At 42.8% G+C, this 23,997-nt stretch overlaps 1 protein-coding gene across 2 annotated transcripts in view; it reads left to right on the plus strand.

Annotated features, from left to right (window-relative positions):
• Nucleotides 1–23,997, plus strand: part of TBXAS1 (thromboxane A synthase 1) — a 183,627-nt gene that overhangs the window by 35,677 nt on the left and 123,953 nt on the right. For both annotated transcript variants that reach the window (XM_017499801.2, XM_017499799.2), the window contains exons 2-3: nt 4,028–4,121; nt 7,399–7,451. In XM_017499801.2, the coding sequence (XP_017355290.1) occupies nt 4,028–4,121; nt 7,399–7,451 (147 nt within the window). The remainder of the gene's footprint in view (nt 1–4,027; nt 4,122–7,398; nt 7,452–23,997) is intronic.

Below are 23,997 nucleotides of genomic sequence, written 5' to 3' on the forward strand. Positions count from 1 at the left end.
TCACCTGCTTTACGCAGTAGTATCCTTGGCCACCTGCACTTTTTTAAATGGCACAAGACTTAATGACACAATTTGGCATAAAACGATTTTTTTTTTTTTTGCAATACCATTTTTAAAGTAACAGGAAGAAATTTTAAAAAGTTTTTCATTGACCCTCTAAGACTCATTTATAGGTAGCCCTAGTGGATCACTTACCTAAGGCTGCCATATCAAAGTACTGCAAACTGAGTGGCCGAAAACTCCAGAATTAATTACTTTATTTATTTATTTATTCTTTTTTTTTTTTTTTTTTTTTTTTTTTTTTTTTTTTTTTTTTTTTTTTTTTTTTTTTTTTTTTAGTAGAGGTGAGATTTTGCCATGTTGGACAGGCTGGTTTCGAACTCCTGACCTTAAGTGATCTGCTCGCCTCGGTTTCCCGAAGTGCTAGGATTACAGTCATGAGCCACCATGCCCAGGCTCACCTGGCTAATATTTTGATGCTTTGTAGAGGTGAGGGGTCTTGCTGTGTTGCCCAGACTGGTCTCAAACTCCTGGGCTCAAGCACTGTCCTGCCTTGGCCTTCCAAAGTGCTAGTTTTATAGGCATGGGTCACCACACCCACACCACCAGAAATTTATTGTTTCCCAGTTCTGGGCCAGAAGCCTGAAACTGATGTGTCTACAGGGCTATGTTCCCTATGAAGTCTATAGGGGAGAATCCGTCCTTGCCCCTTTCTAGCTTCTAGTGGCTTGCTGATTATCTTTGACATACCTTGGCTTGCAGTGGCCTCACTGCACTCCCTGCTTTCACAGTCACTTGGCACTTTCCTGTGTATCTCTGTCTTTACATGGCCATCTCCTTGTAAGGACACCAGTCATAATGGATTGAAGGGCCCCGTACTTCAGTATGACTTTATTTTATGCATTTATTTTTTTGAGACAGAGTCTCACTCTGTCACCCAGGCTGGAGTGCAGTAGCGCAATCTTGGCTCACTGCAACCTCCTTCTCCCAGGTTCAAGAGATTCTTTTACTTCAGCCTCCTGAGTAGCTAGGATTACAGGTGTGCACCACCACACCTGGCTAATTCTTTGCATTTTTAGTAGAGATGGGGTTCCACCATGTTGGCCAGGCTGATCTCAAACTCCTGGCCTCAAGTGATCTGCCTGCCTTGGTATCCCAAACTGTTGGAATTACAGGTGTGAGCCACTGCTAATCAGTTAAGACTTCATCTTAACTAATTACATTTGCAGTGACCCTATTTCCAAATAAGGTCACATTCTGAGATCCTGGAGGTTAGGACTTCAACTTATGTTTTTGGTGGTGATACAATTCAACCCGTTACACCTGGAGCCCATGGATTGTGGATTAAGAACCTGCTGAGACAGTCAGAGGGCAGCATGGAGACCCTGAGACCAGAGGGTATGAAACAAGAGTGCAGAGAAGGAAGTGGTAGGGAGACAAATGGAACCCATTTTGCTATTTTTTTTTTGCAATACCATTGCAAACAAGACGGAGTTTCGCTCTTGTTACCCAGGCTGGAGTGCAATGGCGCGATCTCGGCTCACCGCAACCTCCGCTTCCTGGGTTCAGGCAATTCTCCTGCCTCAGCCTCCTGAGTAGCTGGGATTATAGGCACGTGCCACCATGCCCAGCTTATTTTTTGTATTTTTAGTAGAGACGGGGTTTCACCATGTTGACCAGGATGGTCTCGATCTCTTGACCTCGTGATCCACCCGCCTCGGCCTCCCAAAGTGCTGGGATTACAGGCTTGAGCCACCGCGCCCGGCCCATTTTGCTATTTTGCCCATAAATTTGGTAGCAATGATCTCTCCCTGCAGTTTTGGGTGTGAGGACTTGAGTGACTGATGGCAATAGTTGGTGAATTTCCACAGCTGAAGATACTCAAGTTCTAGATTTGAGTCGAGGCTACAAAGGGAAGTTTGTGGTTGTGTCCAGGACACTCTCTGCTGATGCTATTTGTTTGAAAATGTCTGAATTTTGTGCATAGACACACTAGCAGTATTTTCATAAGTGGAGTTACATAATTAGGCATGGACTTGCATAATAATTAGCATGTGTAATTAGGCACAGGCTTCTTGTCCTTTAGACAATCAAGACATCTAATTACAAAATTAAGATGTAATTATGTGGTCCAAGGTCTACATCTTTTTTCCTACCCATTAGAGATTACATTTAGAAAATAATTCCAAAAAGCTGATGAAGAAATGAACGTAGACGTCGATTTGAGGATGTTAAAGAAAGTGTTAAGGGCTGGTAAGTTTCCTTTGGTCTTTCCTCTCAGTTGTCAGGGGAATTATTTAAAACATTCTAGTCCACTTGAAAGAATAACTTTTACCAACTGTGCTGTCGACCTTCGGTACTCACACTAATGAAGAGGAGTGTTGGTATGACTAATCCGTGCCATTCACGCCTGGCTCTTGAGTGTGGTTTGTAATCACACTTGAACATGGACCTAAATGTGATGTACTGGGAATTCATTCAAACCTATTAATGCAGCCATGCGGTGGAAATCTTAGGACAGCTTGGGATAGAGGACATCCTGCCTTCCCATTCTGCCGTCGTTCTCCCCTGTGACCACTTTAAAAATCAACCCATTGGCCAGGCGTAGGGGCTTATGCCGTTAGTCCCAGCACTTTGGGAGGCCAAGGCAGGAGGATTGCTTGAGGCCAGGAGTTAAGACCAGCCTGGGCAACATAGTGAGACCCTGTCTCTACAAAAAATCTGAAATACTTGTTGGGAATGGTGGCACATACGTGTTGTCCCAGCTACTTGAGAGGCTGAGGCAGGAGAATCACTTGAGCCCAGGAGTTTGAGGCTGCGTTGAGCCTCCATTGCACTCCAGCCTGGACGACAGAGAGACCCTGTCTCTAAATAAATAAATAACACATTGCTCAGAATAATGCAAACCAGCACCTAAGCTGTGTTGTCCTTTCCCTGGATATTTGAGTATTTTTATTTTAAATGCTCCTTATTGACTGCAGGTGGGAAAGATCAAAGACTATAGCAAATACTCTGTCCTTCGAAAAAGAGCGATTCTTATAGCAGTAATTGTTTGAATTCCAATACACAGAGAAAGCTAGATTGTAGTGATATTCACCATGTTTTTCCTTGCCCTTAAATTGTGATTTGGCTGATCTCTGCGTGATGCTAAACAACCAGTTTGACTCATTAATTTTGCTGAATTAACTGAACTTTTGACCTAATTGGCTGCTGGTTAGGGATCAGAGCCATATGTGCAGGTTTTTCTAAGCCAGTTCTGACTTTAACAGTGTTATCCCTCTGTTCCTATAAACTGTTGAAATACCCGAATAATTCCAATGTTTTGACAGCCACACTGCACTTCTCAGACTGCCGCTTTCTCCTGGAAAGTGGCACAGAAATCTGTCGGACCACGCTTCCTGATTTTTGGTTAAGAAAATATGCTTCCCATATGGTTGCAAGCCGAGAAAACAAAGACTTAAAGAGGTTGTAAGCATTTGGTGATAGGTCTCCTCCTCATGGCGCCTTCCCTCCGTTCCTATTTTTTATATTCTCTATAAGGCCAGGGAATGTGGTGAATGACAAATTGTGTGTGTGGCAGGGAGGGGTCAGTCTTGACCATGAAAATACACACATTTGCACAGGGAGCTTTTGCCATTGTTGGTTTTTTTTACCTTGCCTTCTGAGCAATTGCTCATGATAGATATAGAGGCAAAGGAAAGGAACTGGGGAGAGGGGCGTTTTAAAAACCATTTATTAACACGAATTCTAGGTCAGAGAAGGGCAGTTGGACTACATCATCTCTAAGGCATCTCCAACTCACAGGTTTTGGGATACCTTGATCTCCAGCCGGTCACTCAACAGGAGGTATTTACTGGATTCCTACTCAACTCTAGGCCTCTGATTTTTCAGTTCTTAGATATGTTGACTGGAAACCTATTATTTTGCCTTTACTTCCAGAGAACTCGGTAACTCCAGTTCCTAATAGAGCCTAAAGCATGAATGCAACTTTCATTTCTCAGCTTTTGAAATCTGCTTTTCCCTCCAGGTACTCCACGTCAGCGTTCTCAAGACTGGAGAAGTTAGGCATCAGACATCCCAAGCCTTCTCCTTTTATTGGAAACTTGATGTTTTTCCGCCAGGTAAGGGCTATCTTCCATTGGCTTCCATCATAAAATATACTGAGGGCCAGGCATGGTGGCTCATGCCTGTAATCCCAGCACTTTTGGAGGCTGAGGTGTGTGGATCACCTGAGGTCGGGAGTTCGAGACCAGCTTGACCAACATGATGAAATCCTGTCTCTACTAACTACAAAAAATTATCTGGGCATCAATCCCAGCTACTTGGGAGGCCGAGGCAGGAGAATCGCTTGAACCCCAGAGGTGGAGGTTGCAGTGAACTGAGATTGTGCCATTGCACTCCAGCCTGGGCAACAAGAGTGAAACTCTCTCAAAAAATAAAAATAAATAAATAAATAAAACATGCTGAGCCTGAGACAGGCTTTCTGCATGAAACATTGCTCTTGTCCAGGTCCCCACATCTCGAGTGGTAAAGTTGTTCTGTGACGCCACGAACCCTCCTCTCCTTATATGAATTTTTATGTGATGTCAAGAATTCACTTACCCATTTCCCCCAAACCCCATTTATTGTGTGTCTAAATACACCAGACCCTAGAGTGTAGAAGAGGCTACTTGTGCCCTCAAGTACACTGTCAAATGATGACATGCAACACCAGATGAGATATACCCTAGCACTAGACAGGGTGGTATAGACGGTAGCCGTGGTCTCCCGTCAGAGGAGAGGGTCATCTGTCAGGGCCAGAATTATCCTAGGAAATTCCTGAAGAAGGAGGTCCTTCACGGGCTGTGGACATAGAGATGAGGACACACACACCAGGTGGGCGGCACCATGTGAGTTAGTGCACCAACGTGAGAATGACGGCACAGGTTGACCACCAGCCTGGACTGGCTAGAAGCCAAGGATTAGGGTGCTTGGGGCAATGTAGTTGGGTGAGAGAAAAGGGGACTAGATGCTTACAGGCTAGAAAGGCAAGTGAAGAACTATTTGTGTGCTACCATTTTTGCAAAGGAGAGGGACGTTGGAATGGAAGAATACTCTGCAAGGGAGAAGAATCTCGGTCTAGCATTTTGTCCTATATGTTTCAAACGTGTTGATTTTAATTAAAGTTTAACTTGAATGGCTCATGATGATTCAGAATTTGTGATAATTTCAATAGAAGAATCTAGGTTAGGGTTGTAGAGCCAAGCTGTTGCTGAAGTCTGGGGTGAAGCCATGATGGCTCGGTCTAGGTGGATGAGAGTGAAGAGAGACGGATAATTGGAAGCAAAATTAGGAACTCTTGGGACAAATGAGTGTAGAGAATTCAAGGCAAAGTGAGTCAAACATGAGTCTGAGCTTTGAGCCGGGGAAACGGGGAGCATGGCCATGGGTTGACAGAATAAAAGGTTGGGCAGGGGAGTGGTTCAGGGAGATGCCAAGTTTTATTTTAAGTCTGTTGCCTGGGATTTGCCAGAGTGACATGCCAGTGGAAATGGCCCGCAGACATTTGTAGATATAGGTCAGGACTTCATAATCTACGGTTATTTTTCTCACATTGGGTTTTCTCAGAAGCCACATGGCTTATTCTGCTAAGTCACGAGGACACTGACTCCAGACCCAACACCAGGAGCCAGCAGACCCTGCATGGGAAGAATCACCAAGCCAAACAAAGACAGGAAGACTCAATAGGGGACGATCCTGATAATGTCTCTTCAACATCTCTAGAATTCCCCCATCTCTACCTCCGGAAAGGCTGGCCCTTGGCACTCGATAGAAAAGCAAGCTGCTCTTTCAGTCCTTTTATGCCTCCTCCTTCTCAATTATTTCTTTTCCATTCCTTTCCCTGTCCATCTCCTTTTCCATGATTTGTGGCTGTTGTTTCTGTCTTCCTAGCATTTTTAAACACCTTCTTCTCTCCTCTCTCTCTCTCTGGGGTGGGCAGTTCACAACTTTCAAGCTCACAAACAACCTCAATGAGGCTTCCAGTGAGCCCCTTGAAACAAGTGTGAAGAAATTTAAAAGTGTCAAGATAGAACAACAGACCAGATCGAAAAGCTAAAGAAAATACATTTCACACATTTCTGGGGGGAAATGATCTGTTGTATTCCGTGGAGTAATTAATTTGGTATTAACATTCCGAGATGTGAGGAGAACGCTGTGCCCGCCTCTGGAGAGCCTCCACATACATACACTCCTTTGCAGCCCGCCATCCTCACAGCTACAGGCCCTGCCAAGTTCTTTCTAGAACATAGTAATTTTGGTGACTATTTTTATATGCGTATATGCTTTCCTTGATGTATGGCAAGCTTACGCTGCAGAATTCAGAAGATTGAGTGAGAAAAGCACGTGTTTCCATGCAGGACATTCATACTTCATGTGAATTCACACCCCCAGCTCTCCACCTTCATTCCGCCCCCATACTCCATTCTCACAATGTAAATCTACCATTTGCCACCCCCCACCCCCACCCCAACTCATGAGTATTTTCAGGTCTAGTCCCTTCCCACCACACAATGGGCCTAGCATATTCCACCCCTCCTTCAGCCCATTATATAATGCTTTCCCATTATAAAATGTGTCTAGCCAGGCACAGTGGCTCACACCCGTAATCCCAGCACTTTGGGAGGCCGAGGCAGGCAGATGACCTGAGGTCAGGAGTTCCAGACCAGCCTGGCCAACATGGTGAAACCCCGTCTCTATTAAAATACAAAAATTAGCTGGCATGGTGGCACGTGCCTGTAATCCCAGCTACCTGGGAAGCTGAAGCTGGAGAATCGCTTGAACCCGGGAGGTGGAGATTGCAGTGAACCGAGATCGCGCTGCTGCACTCCAGCCTGGGTGGCAGAGCAAGACTCTGTCTCAACAACAACAAAAAAGTGGCTAGCATTTTGTTCTATATGTTTCAAACATGTTGATTTTAATTCAAGTTTAACTTGAATGGATCTTGATAATTCAGAATTTGTGGTAATTTTGATAGACTCAGTAGAAGTTACATATAGTGGCAGTATAAAGGGGCTTGGCCCTATGATAATGCTAAATCAAATTTCAGAGGGCAGTGTTAGAGTTGAGAAAGCAAACTTTTTGAATATTTTAGCAGCAAGGATACATAAGTAGTTTAAGAACTGGTGAGCTCTTCTGTCCGTTACAGCAGGGATGCCCAGGACTTTTACATGGTAATATTTTTTTATAGTCATTTGTTTATTCCAGTATTCCAAAGTACTTGAAAGCAATATAACTTCCCTTCTTTTTTATTGTTTCTGTAATTGTGTTCTTGCTGTTCCAGATTTTTTTTCTGAATAAGTTTGAATAATTGGAATTTTGCTTAATCTTATTCTTACTGTAGTGCTGTGTTTCCTTCAGGGTTTTTGGGAAAGCCAAATGGAGCTCAGAAAGCTGTACGGACCTCTGTGTGGGTAAGAAGGAAACTCAACATTTCTCTTTTATATGAGATTTCGATTTTCATGTGTTGAACTAATATGGAAGAAGTGCCAAGATTAGGAATGTTGCATGTGTTTCTGTTTCTCGAAGGGGCCGCAAAGAGGGTGTCCTGCAGTGCAAACGAGGCTTCTAGAGGAGACCCTGGGGCTGCCCCAGGGGGAACTGTGCTGGCCTGAAAGAGTACCACCTTCCAGGCTTTGCAGCCTTGCTGGGCTGTGCACATCATCAGGTCCTGCTGCTGTGGTGAGGGATGTCACCATGGGATGTGGTGGCCCTCTTGCCTCAGAGCACAAACTGTCCAATATGCCTTGACAGTGCATAGCAGGTCTTACCCCATGAGCATATCTGAACCTTATCAGATTCGGGTCCTTCAGCCCATGGGGAGAGTGTGCTGCCAGCAGCATGACCATGTAATTTATCACCCAGTCCAGTTCCCCTTTGAAAGTGACAGGAAGTGCTATTAATAATTACCCCAGGATTACCGTGTCAACTATCCCAGATACGCTGGGGCAGAGGGTCACCTTAGTTCTTGGCTGTGTAAAGTAGTATCGCCCTTCTCTTTATTTTTTCTGAATTTCCCTTTTTTATGCTCTTTTCTTTCTAAAATTCCAGATTCTGGTGAGCAAACCCATGTTCAGACCACTTACTCTATTCAAGATTTAACAGGCTTGAATTGTATTGATTCTCAACATGTGTCTTTCCACACTGGAGTCCTAATCATTTTAGTCGGTTTTCACACAGCTTCTCTTCAGCCACTGGGCGATTTTTTGGCAGCTTTCCCTAGACCTCTGGGTCAGTGATCGCTTTTCTAGGTGCATTAAAGCTCTCTTGTGTTGCTGATATACATCCCAATGGGCTCCAGTGATTTGGGAGTCCTCTTTCCATAGGATTCATGATGTCTGGTCTCCTGATACCCATTTTGGAAAGGGATTTGCTTGTCGTCTTTGTGGAAATGGCCCCACTTAAGAGGCCCATGGTTTTGGTCAAGTTATTCTACCTTTGGTTTGCTATGTGGCCCTGAAGAAGTAATAAATTAAGATGTTCTCTGTATTACTCATTGCTGCATAATAGACTACCTCAAAACTCAGTGACATAAACAACAATTTATCATTTATCATGTGTCTAAGGGTTGGCTGAAGTTGGCTGGCCTAAGCCACACTTGGCTGGATGGCCCTGCTGTACTTCTGAATGTATCTGCTGGGGAGGGTCTCAACTGGGGCACCAAGTCTCTGCTTGTCTCTCATTCTCCTCGGAACTATAAGGAGAATGGCAGGTTCTTGTTGTAAAGGCAAAAACTCAGGAGAGCAAGCCTGATGGTGCCAGAAAGTTATACATTTCTGCTGCATCATGTCAGCTTATACCCTATTGGTCAAACCAAGTCATATGGCCAAACCCAGGATGTGGGCAGGAGGACACGTGGCCACTTTGAGGCCAAAGCAAAACACCTTGCCCAGGCTGACACTGATGGAGCAGGGAGGTGTACTCCTCGGATGGATGAGTGGGGAGGCCGGGCCTATCGTTAAATAACAAGCAACCTACTTCACTCCCTAAAATCTCTTTTAGCTTGGCCTTCACTTACTTAAAATTTTTATTTTTCAGTGCATAGCTTCTTGTTTTAAGCATGATAGGCACTCGATAAAGGCTCAAGAGATTGACCTATCCACCTTTCTCTTACCCTTGTGTGGTTCTATTGTTTTTTTTTTTTTCTGAGATGGAGTCTTGCTCTGTTGCCCAGGCTGGAGTGCAGTGGGACGATCTTGGCTTACTGCAACCTCTGCCTCCTGAGCTCAAACAATGCTCCTGCCTCAGCCTCCTGGGTAGCTCGGATTACAGGTGCCTGCCAGCATGCCTGGCTAATTTTTGTATTTTTAGTAGAGACAGGGTTTTGCCATGTTAGCCAGGCTAGACTCAAACTCCTGACCTCAAGTGATCTGCCCATCTTGGCTCCCAAAGTGCTGGGTTTACAGGCATGAGCCGCCACACCCGGCCTATTGCTTTTTAAAGGTTCTCATTCCAGCTCTTTCTTTCTGACAGTCTCATTCTGTAGCTGACTTGGCAATGACTTGGAGACTGTCTCATATGCTTCTGAGACACAGCACTGACTCAGAATGACGGTGCCTTCACCAGAATCAGAAAAAGTCCTGACTGAGTTTGAATTCTAGGAACCACTTTACTTCAGTGTTTCTTGTACAGATTTCCAAAGTAGAGACTTCGGGTATTTTAAAATAATTTTTAAATGTCAGATGAATAGTTTAAAGAGCACTGTATGAACTAGTTTGTGTGTGTGTGTGTGTGTGTGTGTGTTTGTGTGTGTGTGAAAGAGAGAGAGAATGAGAAAGAAAGAGAGAAAATGACAGAAACAGAGAGAGAAGGAGAAAGAGAGGTGGAGAGAATTAGTTTCCTTGACAACAGCATGTCCAATCAACTTTTTCCTCCAACTTTAACTAAGTTAACACAATTTGTCCTTTTCATTTCAAGAAAACCTAAATCATAGAGAATGATTTCAAATGAGGTTATAGAGATCAAAATTGCAGTATCATCTTCATTCTTTGTTCCCACTTCCAGTGAAAAGGAAAAAAGAGAGGTGATGGCATAATTTCTTCCTATAAAGCTATCAACCTTTTTCCTTTGTCAAAAGAAAGATGAGCCATAAAATGCTGACTTCTTTTTAAATGTGTCTACTCCCAGATTTAGAGGCAATATGGTGGCGAGGTAAAAATGAAAAGGTTGAACCAATCTAAACCTAAGATCTTTTCTAACTCTAAATGTTATTTTCTTACTGCTTAAATTTTAGCAAGATAGTTTCCCTGATTGAAAATGGTCTGTGCTCAGTGAACAACGAAGACTCTTCTTGCAGAGAACAATTTGATTTAAATTACATTAGTTTTTGGACTATTTCTATTAGGAAATATAATCAACCCAGCTTGGTCCTCTTAAAAATTGTAATAATAGATTGATTCATCATTTGACAAGTGAAACCCCACATTCCACGCTGTTGATGCCATGTAGAGATGCATCGGGCCTTTAGATGACAGCTTGGCACTGAATGTTGGGAGAAAAATGGGCAGGGCGGATCTCCTCACTGCTCTAGACTGGAAAGCCAAATGTGATGGCAATGCATACTTACTTATCTGATTGTCACCCTAGCAACTCAGAGTTTGGGGCTCAAAACTGGAAATTGACCCCTTACCCCATTTCCCTCCCACTTCTTGCTATGGGGACAGCAGGGCTGGAGGAGGTTTCCATCAAGATAGGTTGACAACATCAAGGTTTATCATTACCACCACCACTCCCACCAGCACCACCAGCACCACCACCATCATTGAGAACAAAATATCTTCACCAAGTGTCTACTTACGTAGCCTGCTTGCCAGGTTCTGTGTCTCTGCCTTCTTTGAACTTGACTATAAAGCAGGAGGACTGGAGATACCTATGCAGCTATTAGTTGTGGTATAAAGAACTCTCCTGCATTGCACAGCAGACTGGCCACGTAACACAAAGAAGGCAAGGCTTTATTGCTTTGGCTAACCATCATCAATTAATGATTACTTGTTACCTCCTTCAGGCTGAGAATGTGCCCAAGTTAGATTTATATTCCTTTCCAAACTCTGTAAGAACAGAATCAACATAATTATCATACATTGGTGATTGAGTATGGTTTATATTCAATATATACCAATATTGAATATAAACATATATTGATATATATTGAGTTTAAACATATATATTGATATATACTCAATATATCCTGTTTGAATAGAGATTATATCCCCTCTAGTTTGTAGCTGGACTTTGTAACCCAGTAGATGACAAGCCTTTATTATGTTATTACTATTAATTACTTATAGTTAAGTAAGAATAAATATGTACACAGCACCCTAAGTTCAGGTCATTAGCAACTCCTAAAGGCCCCCATTCAAAACGGCTTTTCCCTTTATCTCATTGTTTTGCTTTTGTTTTTGTTCTTGTTTTTGAGACAGAATCTTGCTCTGTAATACAGGCTGGAGTGCAGTGGCACAATCTCAGCTCACTGCAACCTCCACCTCCCAGGTTCAAGTTACTCTCTGGTGCCTCAGCCACCTGAATTGCTGGGATTACAGGCATGTGCCACCACGCCCAGCTAATTTTTGTATTTTTGGTAGAGACAGGGTTTCACCATGTTGGCCAGACTGAACTCAAACTCCTGACCTCAAGTGATCCACCTGCCTCGACCTCCCAAAGTGCTGGAATTACAGGCCTGCGTCACCATGCCCAGCCTATCTAATTGTCTTTTAAATGCTTGCTCTAAAGTTCTACTTTTCTTTAGCCTCACCCCCATTTCTTCTTTCCTCCACATCACTTTGGTGTTGATCTTGGCTCCCTCTCGTTGAGCTTGACTTTCATACTTCCTGGCATCCATCACCTGTGCCAGGAAGTGCTACTTTTGGTAAGTGGCTCCTGCATCCCTGGATCCCTTCATGAAGCCGGCCTTGTTGCAAAACCTCATATACTCCCATTAGAGCAGCAAGTTGTAGGTAGGTAAGTGTGAACTTTGCACATAATTCATAAAGTACAAAGGAGTATAAGAAAAAAGTACTCTTGCTCCCACCCTGGGGCCCAGCTGCTCCTTCACAGAAGCAACCTCTGTTAAAAATTTCTTTATAGTCAAATGGATCATATATGATATATGCTGTTCTTTACCTTGCTTTGTTCATTAATGGTATTTGGGAAATTGTCCCATTTTGATCCATTCATTCTTGTTAAATTATATAGTATTTTTAAAGGATTTCCTTGTATGAATGTATCCTAATTTTTAAAACAAGTTCTCAGTTGACAAATATCTCTTACTTTTACAGACACCATTGCAGTGAAGATTTTCATATACACATTGTTGCTGTCTGGGATAAGTATGTAAGATAAATTCCTAGAAATGGAATTAATAGGCCAAAGATGGTCTACCTTTTTAGTTTTGATAAATAGGACTAAATTTCTCTCTCTAGGGATTATATCAGTTTAGACTCCCATAAATATGCGTATGTTCCTCCCATGCTTGTCATTAAAATGTGTGGTTACAATTTTAAGTCTTTACCATTTGATGGTATATTGCTGCAGTTTCAATGTGCATTTCTCTATGAGCAAGTTTAAGCATCTTTTCATATGTTTACAATCCAATGTATTTTGTTTTCTGAGGGATCCTTTGCTACTTCTCTGTTGGGTTATTGATCTTTTCCCACTTTACTTGTAGAAGCTCTTTGCATATTAAAGAAAGTAGCCCTTTATATGCCTTAAATATTTTCTCCTTTTTATTATTGTCTTTGACTTTGCGTATCATATATTTCTTCCAATCAGAAAGCATTTGTTTTTGTGTTGTTGACTTTCATTGATTTTACCAGTGTCTACATTTTCTATCTTACTCAGAAAGGTTTTCTCCACCAAGGATATTTTTTCATAAAGTTTCATTTTCCTATGTTTTTAAATTTTATTTTTAAATGTAGAATATTTGATATATCAGGAGTTTATTTGAAAGATGGAGTTAGGGACACACTCTTTTTTTTCACAGAAATTCATCCTTTTCCAATTGATTTGAAATGTCCCTTTTGTCATTTATTAATTCTTAGATGTATTTCTGACTTTTCTGTTCTGTTGTACTGGTCCATCACAAGCCAGGGCTGCACTGAATATCCTCATTCGGACGTCACGTGTGTAACTTCCTGTGCTTAGCTGCAGTAGGGTGTTCTAAGAACATCTTTGCAAGTATCAAAGCCTGGAAAAATCTATCTCCCAGGGAACCTTAGGTCCCATACTGGAAAAAAAAATCAATTTAGCAAATAAATAAGCCTTTGGTATAAAGGGCCTGACACTTAGCTTCAAAGTTCACGCCACAGGAGGGGGAAGTGTCTCATATGCCTCCAGGTTGGAGGTTTTTAGCACCATTTTTAAAATTTAATTAGCTAGCATGCATGAACTAATAGCGCCTTGTCACAGGCAGTGAAGAAGTTGAGAACTTTGGGATACATAAGGAAAAGCATGTGGCATCAGCAATGAAAATAACAAGGTCGTTTCAACACTTTTTAAAGCTCAGCTTCCATGGCGCCATCCATTCGGAGAGTTTGTGTTTTGGAAGTGACTAAGGTGTGAACACTTTTCATGTCATTGCTCTTAGCCATCATGTTTATGTACTATTTAGATGGGGTCGAAGAGCAGCATAGAGATGGTTTACTTTAATACAGGCAGATGGCTATGTCTTCAACTGTGGGAGATTTCCTGGCCTACCGCCATGGACCAAGAACCACGGGAATTGAAGGGCTCTGAAAGACTCACCTGTTGGACGTGCTTGTTCTCTGACTTAGAAAATATAAGACATCTGAATACACTGGGCTTGAAAATGTGGCTGAAGATAGGGTAGGGTGGAAACTATTGCTGATTTGTCCAAGAAAAGGCGAGTGTTCAGACTCATATTGGGCAGCTGGCACATGGAAATGGTACTTGTTTTTAAACTGAACTGAGCTCAGTAGAATTGTAGATGTTGAAGAATGGTGGTAACTAAGCCATCCTTACAGAAGAGCTTCCCAGACATTGATGCTAAGGAGTCAAACTTTGGGTTTTTGCTGCTGATGTAAAGTGCAAGCCTCAGCATGAGACTCATTTGCTAAATGATTGACCTAAACATATGGCTCAATTCTAAGAGGAATTGATGAAAATGAAAATATACTATGATCATTGAGAAAACACAATACCCTTGAAACAGTGGAATTAAGCACAGATGTCCTAAATCATCCTCACATCACTGGCCGTGAGGCCAAACTGTAGGCAGTATTTGGGTTCCCTAGCTTGGTGAAAGCTGGCTTTCGTGAAAGCTTTGAAAGTAAAGCTTTGCAGTTCCTGATAATGTGAGTCTGAAAGCAAAATTCATGTGAGACCATTATGATGGTCTGTATGCCGTAATTATTGAGCATCATTCAGTAAGGGAAATACCAATATTCTCACTGGTCAAAATAGCTTACTTATGAATACTGTGCCTGTAAGAGCACATTTTTAAATGATTGGAATTCACTAAACTGCATTATTGCATTTTAGGGGACCATTATTCTCTAAAAGTGAATGCCCTGACATAGCATGTTGATGTTTTAGGAGGCCTTTGAAAGTAAGAAGAAAGTTGTCCACAGGACAACTATCACCAAGCCAAGCACACTGCCCTATAGGTGGAATTATCAAAGGAACAATTGCCCACAGATAAATAAGTGACTTAGACCAAAAAGAGACAGGAATTTGATTTGAGTCCCACTTTTCTTGAATAAACCATTGATAGACTCTTCATCCTTCCCTGCCACTAGCATGTCTCATTATACCAAATAGTGTATTACTACGAAGTTTCCGTGCTTTCTTACGATTTAAGATCACCTTCTTTGCTAGTCTTGCTCCAAAGACCCTTCTGAAGTTTACCCAATTTTCTGGACTTCTGACTCTTCTTTCTTTCTGCGCATTTATTTTCTACCACTTCATTTCCCCCCAACCTCTTTCTGTAACAGCATATGGGTGATGGTTGCTGCATATTTTAAAGACTACAGCTGTCTAAGTCTTTGTGACCTACTCTCATAAAGATCAAGAGCCTATATTAATTCCCTCTTCTTTGGGTAGAAACATCCAACAGGGCATGTAGCTTACAATAGAAATCTGTGGTTAAAATCCCAGCTTCAACTTTCTTTCTCTCTACTGCTTGTTAACTTAATGGATTTAGGCTAACCACGTCCCCTCTCCAGCTTTAGTTCCCTTCGATGTAAAATGTGGGATTTGGACTAAGTTGGTGACTGACACTTTGTTTAATCATGAGCCTCAGTAAATAAGATATTAATGACACTGTTATCTAAGACACACACATACACTTGAAATAAAAGTTTTCCAGAAGAATACCTTATTCACTCTATAAGAACCACTTTCATCTATTCTATTATATTGTATTCTAGTCATAAAAAATAAAACATTTACAAGCTGGTCACAGCCCATTAAATTGATTTCATGACCACTAGTGAGTCAAAATCAGCAATTTGAGAAGCAAGGGTCCAGAAAATATCTGAAGTCCTTTCCAGTTCTAAACTGGATGACTACAAGACAGTGACACAACCCCTATCAGTGTGCATCAGAAGATTGTTGCAGGCCCTTGTGTTTGCCTCTTTGTGGTTTAAGATTCTGAGAAACCTCTGACAAAATCATTAAAAGCCCACTTAGTTGGCAGCTGAAGTCGAATTCCAGCAGAAGCACTCCTCCTGCAGAGACCAGGCTCCTGTACCTGACTGTCGACGCAGGCTGGCCACCTCCCGCCCAGTGGCACCTTCTTATTCTTTCAAATCACAAGTTCAACTATTATTGAAGTTATTTCCAAGCCTTTACCCAGAATCATGCTAAGAAGCTAACACAAATGTTTTAATTGACCATTTAAAACATCTCTCGGTAAGATTTTTGCATTGGGTGTAAATATCTAAGTAATTCAGCGGATATCCTCTCTCAGGTAGGTGTGGCCAGCTGATTACTTATTCCCAGGAAGTTGGAGCAGCAGGAGGTAATGGCCTGGAAACTGGAGGTAATCCCATTTGCCAGGGTAGGCTAGCTATGGAAAACAGACCAGGCTGTAGGTACCGAGAGAGCAGCTTCCTGCTACTTCCTGCTGTGGGTGAAGGGCAGCGTTTAAAGGGTAAGACAGTGCTCTCCATTCTAGCAAACACTGGCCACAGTGGACAGTCCAGGAGAGAGCTGTGCACCAGGAACGTGCCAGCTGGACAGTAGTCAGGTGTCCAGTAAAGCAGCGATGAGCAGGCTGTCAGTAGACATCAGGGCCCCACTAGTGGGTGGTTCAGGAACCTGAGAAGCCCCCTGGCCCTGAGAAAGGAGTCTAGGTGGTACAGCAGGGTTTCACGGGAGGAGGGGTCTTGGAACGAATCAGGGATTGACACTCAGTTCTAAGACTTACAGCATCATGTGAGGCCCAGGACTCGTAAGCCAGACCTAATCTCCGATGTCAGTCAGGGAACAAAGGTCCATTGTGGTTGGAACAGATCCATGCCAAGAGGCTGAGTCTCACGACGTGCAGCTGGAGGTTGTTCCTGCTTCTCGGACCAAGGCCGGGCCTGCAGGTGAGGGACGGAGCACCCGGCTGAAAAGGAGAGAGGACTGCAGCGGCTGGAGGATCAGCCACAGATTTTCTGTTTTGCCTTCCTTGATATTCATATCCAAAATCTACCAAGGAGAGCTGTATATCACGTTCAAGGTGGAAGAGAACTAACTCATTCCTTATCAGCAGCTATCAAATATGGCATCAATACCTTCTTTATCTGCTAAGTGACAGTTCTGCACAGATGTGTTCCCAATCAACAGAAGGCCTCAATGAAAGTTGCATAAAAAAATCTATTTTGACCTAATACCTTCAAATAATAAATTCCATATTTAATTGAAGTGTACCTGCAACAATTCCAAGTTGTTCAACCCAAAATGCATGATAGAGTTATGTAAAAGAGTCGTGAATCACTGTGACATTTGTCAAGGCATTCTCCCATCTGGAAGTAGGTCCAGAAAGCACATGGCTTTATGCACATATCTTTTGTCAAGAACTTTGCACAGATAGTCTCAAAACGTGCACACATTAACCCCACTCTTATGGCTCTTCACTCTGATTGAGAATGTGAATAGCATTCCTATTCTATCTAAAAAGAAGAATGACAAGCCGTCTTTGATTTCGTAATCTAAAAGAAGTTATTACTAAACTCGAAGAAGCAATGAGTTCCCAATTCACTTAGAGCTCCAAGTTCCTCTTTCATCACTATTTCGTGAGCAGAGAAACTTTTTCCAAACAAGTTCTTAGAAATCCTTGCAGGATTAAAAACCAGTTCTAAATCTTGTCACTCACATAGGGCAAAAGGTAAAGGAATCTAAGTGTCTAAAACCAAATTAACTCCAGATACTAGTGTGAACTTTCCAACAAAAAAAGTCGTACACCACCACCACACACACGTTTGAAATTCTACTACATTGAGAATGCTTGATGTTCGCCTTTACATTGGAACATATTCTCCTTCCTTCCTTAGGATTTTTAAATCTTTTAAAGTTTGGATTGTTTACTATGCATTCCGGTTATTCCCAATCAGTCTTATGTGTAACATTGCTGTAGCTATACACACAAAGTATTCCTTAGCAAGGCCCTGCCAAGTTTTACGATGCCTGCTTGCCTAGGGCAGATAATATTAACTTAACTAGGAAAATAAGTTCTTTGATTATTCTCTGCATCTCAAGACCCTGCTCCTATCAACTTCTCTTCCATCTCACCCTCAAGCTGCAAGAATTTTGCAATCCACTCTATGAAGTTTTTCCACCCTGAGTAAGGCTGTCAGTTTATTGGCCTATTTATAAAGGTCTGACTCTCTGATATGTTCTCCAGGCTCCCCACATTAACTACTAAGGAGGCACTTTTTGCAGCTTTTTTTGGGGAGGCTTGGCTTAAAGAGGAACCCATTAGCCTTTGCCTTAAATCTATGGCTGATGAATGGCCTTTCATAGCACATGAGTTCGATGTGGTGATTGTGGTTTTTTTGTGTTAAAACACCCACCAGCACCTCTTGATACTACTCAGCCTCCTGGAGATGTGGGCATCCAGGATTGAACCAAAACTACTGCACTTTACAACAGGGCTACTTCAGGAAGGAAATCCTGAATGGCTTACGCTGCCTCCATCTTTTCCGGTGCTAATGTAATGCCTGGTACATATTCACCACGAAGAGGCAACTGTTGAATGGCTCTTCCATTTGCCTTTGAAGATTGCTTGTAACTCTTCAAGTTATCTTCTTCATCTCACTGTCAGACCACAGCTTATGACTGATGATTGACATGGCCACCAGGTTCTTCCAAAAGACTCCAGCCTAAAGATTGTTAGCTGCTCTGCTTTCCCCAAAGGCTTAGGCTTCTCTGCTAGAGTTCCGGTTCTTTGGAGCATCCCATGAGCAAGAAACCTCAGCTCTTCATCCTCCTCTGGGTAGGAGCCCACAAGGATGATTTATGTCCAATCTAGAATGTACATTTAGCCTCCTGAGTTCTACCCTGCTCAAAATCTATACCTGTTCATGAGCACCAGGGCTTCAGAGCCTGAGAACCCACAGCTAGCACCCACAGGAGAAAGGTTTCATAAGAGTAGGTGGGATGGGTCTTCCTGCCTCTACAACCTGGCCAGCAGGAGGAACGCTGTGACCCATGGTTTCAGGGTTGATGGTCTCCCATTTCCCGGTTAGATCTAGGTATTGAGAATAGCATGAAGGACTTTGGCTGGAGGACATTATTTTTATTGTGTTAAAATACACATAACATAAAATGTACTATCCTATTTCTCATTGTATAGGTCAGTTACATTAAGTACCTGCACACTGCTGTGCAACCATCATCATCGTTCACATCTGGAATTTGTTTCATCTGGTAAAGCTGAAACTCTGTCCCCATTAAACATTAACTCTCCATTCCCTCCTCCCCCAGGCCCTGACAACCACCATTTTACCTTGTGTCTCTACAAATTTGACTACTCTTAAGTACTTCAGTAAAGTGGAATCATATGGTATTTTTCCTTTTGTAACTGGTTTATTTTACTTAGCATAATATCCTTAAGGTTAATCCATGTTGTAGTACATGAGAGAACGTACTGCCTTTTTAAGGCTGAATGATATTCCACTGTATGCATATTCTGCCTTTTGTTTACTCATTTGTCTGTAGGTGGATAAGTGTGTTGCTTCCAGAATTTAGCTACTGTGAATAATGTTACTTGAATGTGGATGTGCAAATACCTCTTCGAGACCCTGCTTTTAGTCCTTTTGGGTATATATGCAGAGGTGAAATTGCCAGATCACAGGGTAAATCTATTTTTAGCTTTCTGAAGTCATACTGTTTTCCATAGTAACCATACCATTTCACATTTGGAGGGCGTTTTATAGCAATGCTTTATTGTTCCCTTTTCACCATGATTATGTGGCTATTACTTCTTGTTTTCAAACCTTGAGAATGAACTCAGGTGAAATTTACACTTCCCCTTGTGCTCTGGATCCCAACCCAGGAAGGTGAACCACACATTTCTGATTGGAATGTATGACCCCAGTGACTTTGCCTCTAACTTTCTTTCGGCTAGGCCAGTGAGTGCATTTTTAACCAAACCAGCCCTATTATCAACAAATGCTTGCACTGCACCATAAATTCAGTTCGCTTTCATAAATTCCTAGTAGCCCCCACCCGGAGCTCCTTCTCCTCTTATCTCACTCCTCGCTGCCAAACCCTTTACAATTTATGTGTCTGCTTTTCGGTTCTGCCTTTAGCCGCCTCCAAGTTTCCTCTTTCCCACCAGCTCACTGTGGCCTTTGTGTCTCACATAAATTTTGACTTCTGTGTCTGGAACTCTTGCTGACTTTTGCTTCCTCGTTCCCTGGGTCTCCACAGTTCCTTCTCTTCCTGGAACTGACCCTTCAATCTCTGGGCTTCCTACCTCGAGTAATTTGTCAAAATCCTGCTCTTGCAATTGGTGACTTATCAATTTATTTTCCTCTGGGTTTCTTTCCCACAGTCTTTCCACTGTTTCACAGGGCATACATTCCTGCTTCATGACTGTTCGTGACATGCTGAATTCCCCTCTTGTACCCCACAGTCTCTGCAATGAGTGTGTGCTCGCTGGGAAGGGTTAGCTGGCACTATACCTACCCAGAAAAGGAGAGAGGGCAGGTGGCCTGTGGAAAAGAGGGTATCCAGGCACATATGCATGGGAGAAAGTTTAGAGGCTTCGGCTGAGCTAGAAAGAGGAAGAGGAGAGGCCAAGCGTGTGCTAGGAAAATGTGATGTTTGGGGCACAAGTAGAGAGCACAGCCTCGGCAATGGCAGAAGACGAGACAGACTTCAGGACTGGTGCTGAGGAGGTGGGTTATTTGGAGAAAGTTGTGCAGGTACAGAGAGGAGGAGGGATGCAGGGGGAGGATGGGACTGATTTTAAAAACAAGCGAAAAGCATTCTAATAGCACAGGTGAGAGATGATAGTGATTTAGATTATCAGAAATGGAAGGAAAAGAAGGAGAATTTTATAGAGAAAATGTCCTGTAGTGGCTGGGTGTGGTGGCTCATGCCTATAATTCCAGCACATTAGAAGGCCAAGGCAGGCAGATTGCTTGAGCCCAGGAGTTTGAGACACCCTGGGCAATATAGTGAAACCACATCTCTACAAAAAATACAAAAATTAGCTGGGTGTGCTGGCATGTGTGCCTGTTGTCCCAGGTACTTTGGAGGCTGAGATGGGAGGATTACTTGAGCCAGGGAGGTGAAGCCTGCAGTGAGCTAAGATTATGCCACTGTACTCCTGTCTCAAAAAAAAAAAAAAGAAAGAAAAGAAAAGAAAATTTCCTGTAGGAAAAATGCATCAAGTCATTGATTGTAACAAATAAGAGATGAGTCAACATTAATCACTGATGCTGACTTCAAATTCGGGAGACAAAATGGTGATTCCACCATAACTAGGAGGTTGAACAGGACAAAGACAAAGATAGTTTTAGCTTTGTCTTAATCAGTTGGTGCTTGTCTTCATCTGTTCAGGCTGTTGTAACAAAAATGCCGTAGACTGGGTGGCTTATGAACAACAGAAATTTATTTCTCATAGTCTTGGGGACTGGGAAGTCCAAAATCAAGGCACCAATGGATTCATTGTCTGGTGAGCGCTCACTTTCTGGTGCATAGATGGCGCCTTCTCGCCACACCCTCACGTGGTGGAAAAAGGGAAAGAGCTCTCTAGGGCCTCCTTTACAAGAGCACTAATCCTATTCAAGAGAGCTCTACCCTCATGACTATTTGTCCCCCAAAGTCCCCACCTTCTTATACTGTCATCTGGGGGTTTAAGATTTCAACATATGAATTTGTAGGGGGTTGGGTGGACACAAACATTCAGACCATGGCAGAGGTGCTAAGGAGACATTGGGTCCAAGGTGACTTAGGAATGAAGCACCCAGAGGATCAGGAAGCTGCGTTAGGATGGACAGAGGAATGGGAGCTCCAGGGTATGCCTGGAATCTGGAATCTCCACCTCCCATCCTCCAACAGTTGAGTGGGGTGTTTCCCACAGTGTGTCCTTGAGACCATCATTTCCACTGACAGTAATAATTGTTACATGGGAAATAGCAAAAGGAACACAGGTCTCTTCAGTGTAGGATGACTCCAAACCTTACATGCAGCAATGTCCTTCGACAATCTGCAAGTGAGAAATTTAGGATGCAGTGTTTGAACACAGAACTTTCTTTCCCCCCAGAGTATCTCTTGGGAACTAGGATACAGAGAACAGGCTTTGAGAGAAAACACTGATCTAATAAATACCAGCATTTTGCGCCTAAAGGATTCCCCATAAAAAGCAACCATTGATAGAAATAGTTTACTTCACTATTGTGAATTATCAACATTACAACCAGTAATTACTAATTACCTCCATTTGGAGTTGATGTTTTGGGGGATGTTTTTATTCTGCAGTGCAATGGAGAGGCTGGAAACGCACTGCTGCCTGCGTTGCTTGTTTATTTATTTCCTTTTATCCCCAGTGTTCTCTCATTCCCCTTCCCATCCCCAATAGTCAACACATTCCAATTGTGCTTAATGTGTTTTTTTCACATGCTCTTGCAAACTGTGCATTATCATTTTGTGGGGATTATCTTTAGCTTATGCCAATAGTAATGTCATAGAACTCATTCCGTTCCTTCATTTTTTCATGTAGCACTGTGCTTTCAAAGTCCAGCACAGTGTTCCCATTGATTCTGCTGCCTTTCGTGGCCACCTGACACTCCACGGATGCCTACGCCTACTTCACCTGTCCACTGTCCCAGGAGGAGAGACCCAGTGGCCCTCAGCAAGCAACCCTGCAGTGGCCATCCTTTTATGGGACCTTTATGCACCTGTGGGAGGACTCTATGGGCTATCCATCTTGCCCTGTGAGTGTATTTTATATATATATATATATATTTGTTTCCTAAGGCCACTTACTTATTAATTGCTAATAATCCGAAAGCGTTTGCCAATAATCCGAAAGCGTTTGCCAGCACTCAGTGTGGATCATATCCCTCCGATGTAGTATCTCCTGTGGTCATCTCAATAACATCCCAGAGAGTTTGGCCAGGCTGATCACATTATCCTCAATCATACAGAAACATGAGTGACTAAGATGAGAAGGGCATGTGGCTAGGAAGAGGTGTGAGCAGGGTTGCACAGATTCTTTCTATTAATCCAAAGCTGTTTCCACTCCACTGGCTCTTCTTGGTATTTCTTCAACATTCCAAACAGTCCTGCCTTAGGATGTTTGCTCTAATAATATGTAACATAAGTATTTGTTTCTTGACCTGCTTTCTTGATAGAATGCACACTCCACAAGGATAGGGACTTGCTCTCTTGTTGGTGCTGCTGTTCTCAGTGGCTAAAATGATACCTGGCACATAATAGATGCTCAGTAAATATTTGTTGCATGAACAAAAGAATCATCTCTAAGTACATGTCTTTCATGTCAGATTTGTCCCCAAGGAAACTTCAGACCAGAAGGTCTTGTTATTTGGCTAATTTTGGTGATGGTAATACTTTATTGGAGACAAATGAAAGGAATTAAGAGGAGTATCTCATATTAAAATAGAGGGTTGGATAAGGGGCATTTATACTCTTTCCTCATCAGTGATTTTTATGCTCTATCAATTCAGTAGTTAGCCCATCAAAGTACAAAATTGAATTACACCATGTAGGGCCACCTTGGGATCCAAAAGATAAACAGAGAAGTAAAGGACATGTTCTCCTGGTACACTAGCTGGCTCCACCCACCCAAGTCATTCATTGGGTTCTTATTGGGCCGCTGCCTCATATTCTATTCCCTATGGGCTGCTACCTCCCATAACCTTATCCCTAGGGTCAACTGATGGTACCAGTAAGAGCACTGAATTAGGAGCCAGATCTGGGTTCTGGCCTTAGCTCAGCTATCCCTACTCATGGGACTAGAATGAATGAGTCATTTACTGTTTTCTTACCTTTAAAAAATACTTGTGGCGGGGCATGCTGGCTCATGCCTGTAATCCCAGCACTTTGAGAGGCCATGGCTGGCAGTCACGAGGTCAGGAGTTTGAGACTAGCCTGACCAACATGGTGAAACTCTGTCTCTACTTAAAATACAAAAACTAGCTGGGCGTGTCGGTGGGTGCCTGTAGTCCCAGCTACTCAGGAGACTGAGGCAGGAGAATTGCTTGAACCCAGGAGGTGGATGTTGCAGTGAGCTGACTGAGATGGCACCGCTGCACTCCAGCCTGAGTGACATAGCAAGACTCTGTCTCAAAAAAAAAAAAAAAAACCCACAAACTTGAGTGCCTGCCTATCTCACAGGTGTCACATGAGACTGAAAGAAACTCTCAGAGCTCTCCAAGGCTAGACTGTCCAAGTATCAGGGATTCCAACTGGGATTCCACTACTCCTTGGGCCTTGGGTTCAGAAGTGTTCTTGCAGTCAGCCTGCATCTCTGGGAGACTGCCAACT

This window comes from Cebus imitator, unplaced genomic scaffold (assembly GCF_001604975.1).
Source record: "Cebus imitator isolate Cc_AM_T3 unplaced genomic scaffold, Cebus_imitator-1.0 Scaffold260, whole genome shotgun sequence".
NCBI classification, from domain to species: Eukaryota; Metazoa; Chordata; class Mammalia; order Primates; family Cebidae; genus Cebus; species Cebus imitator.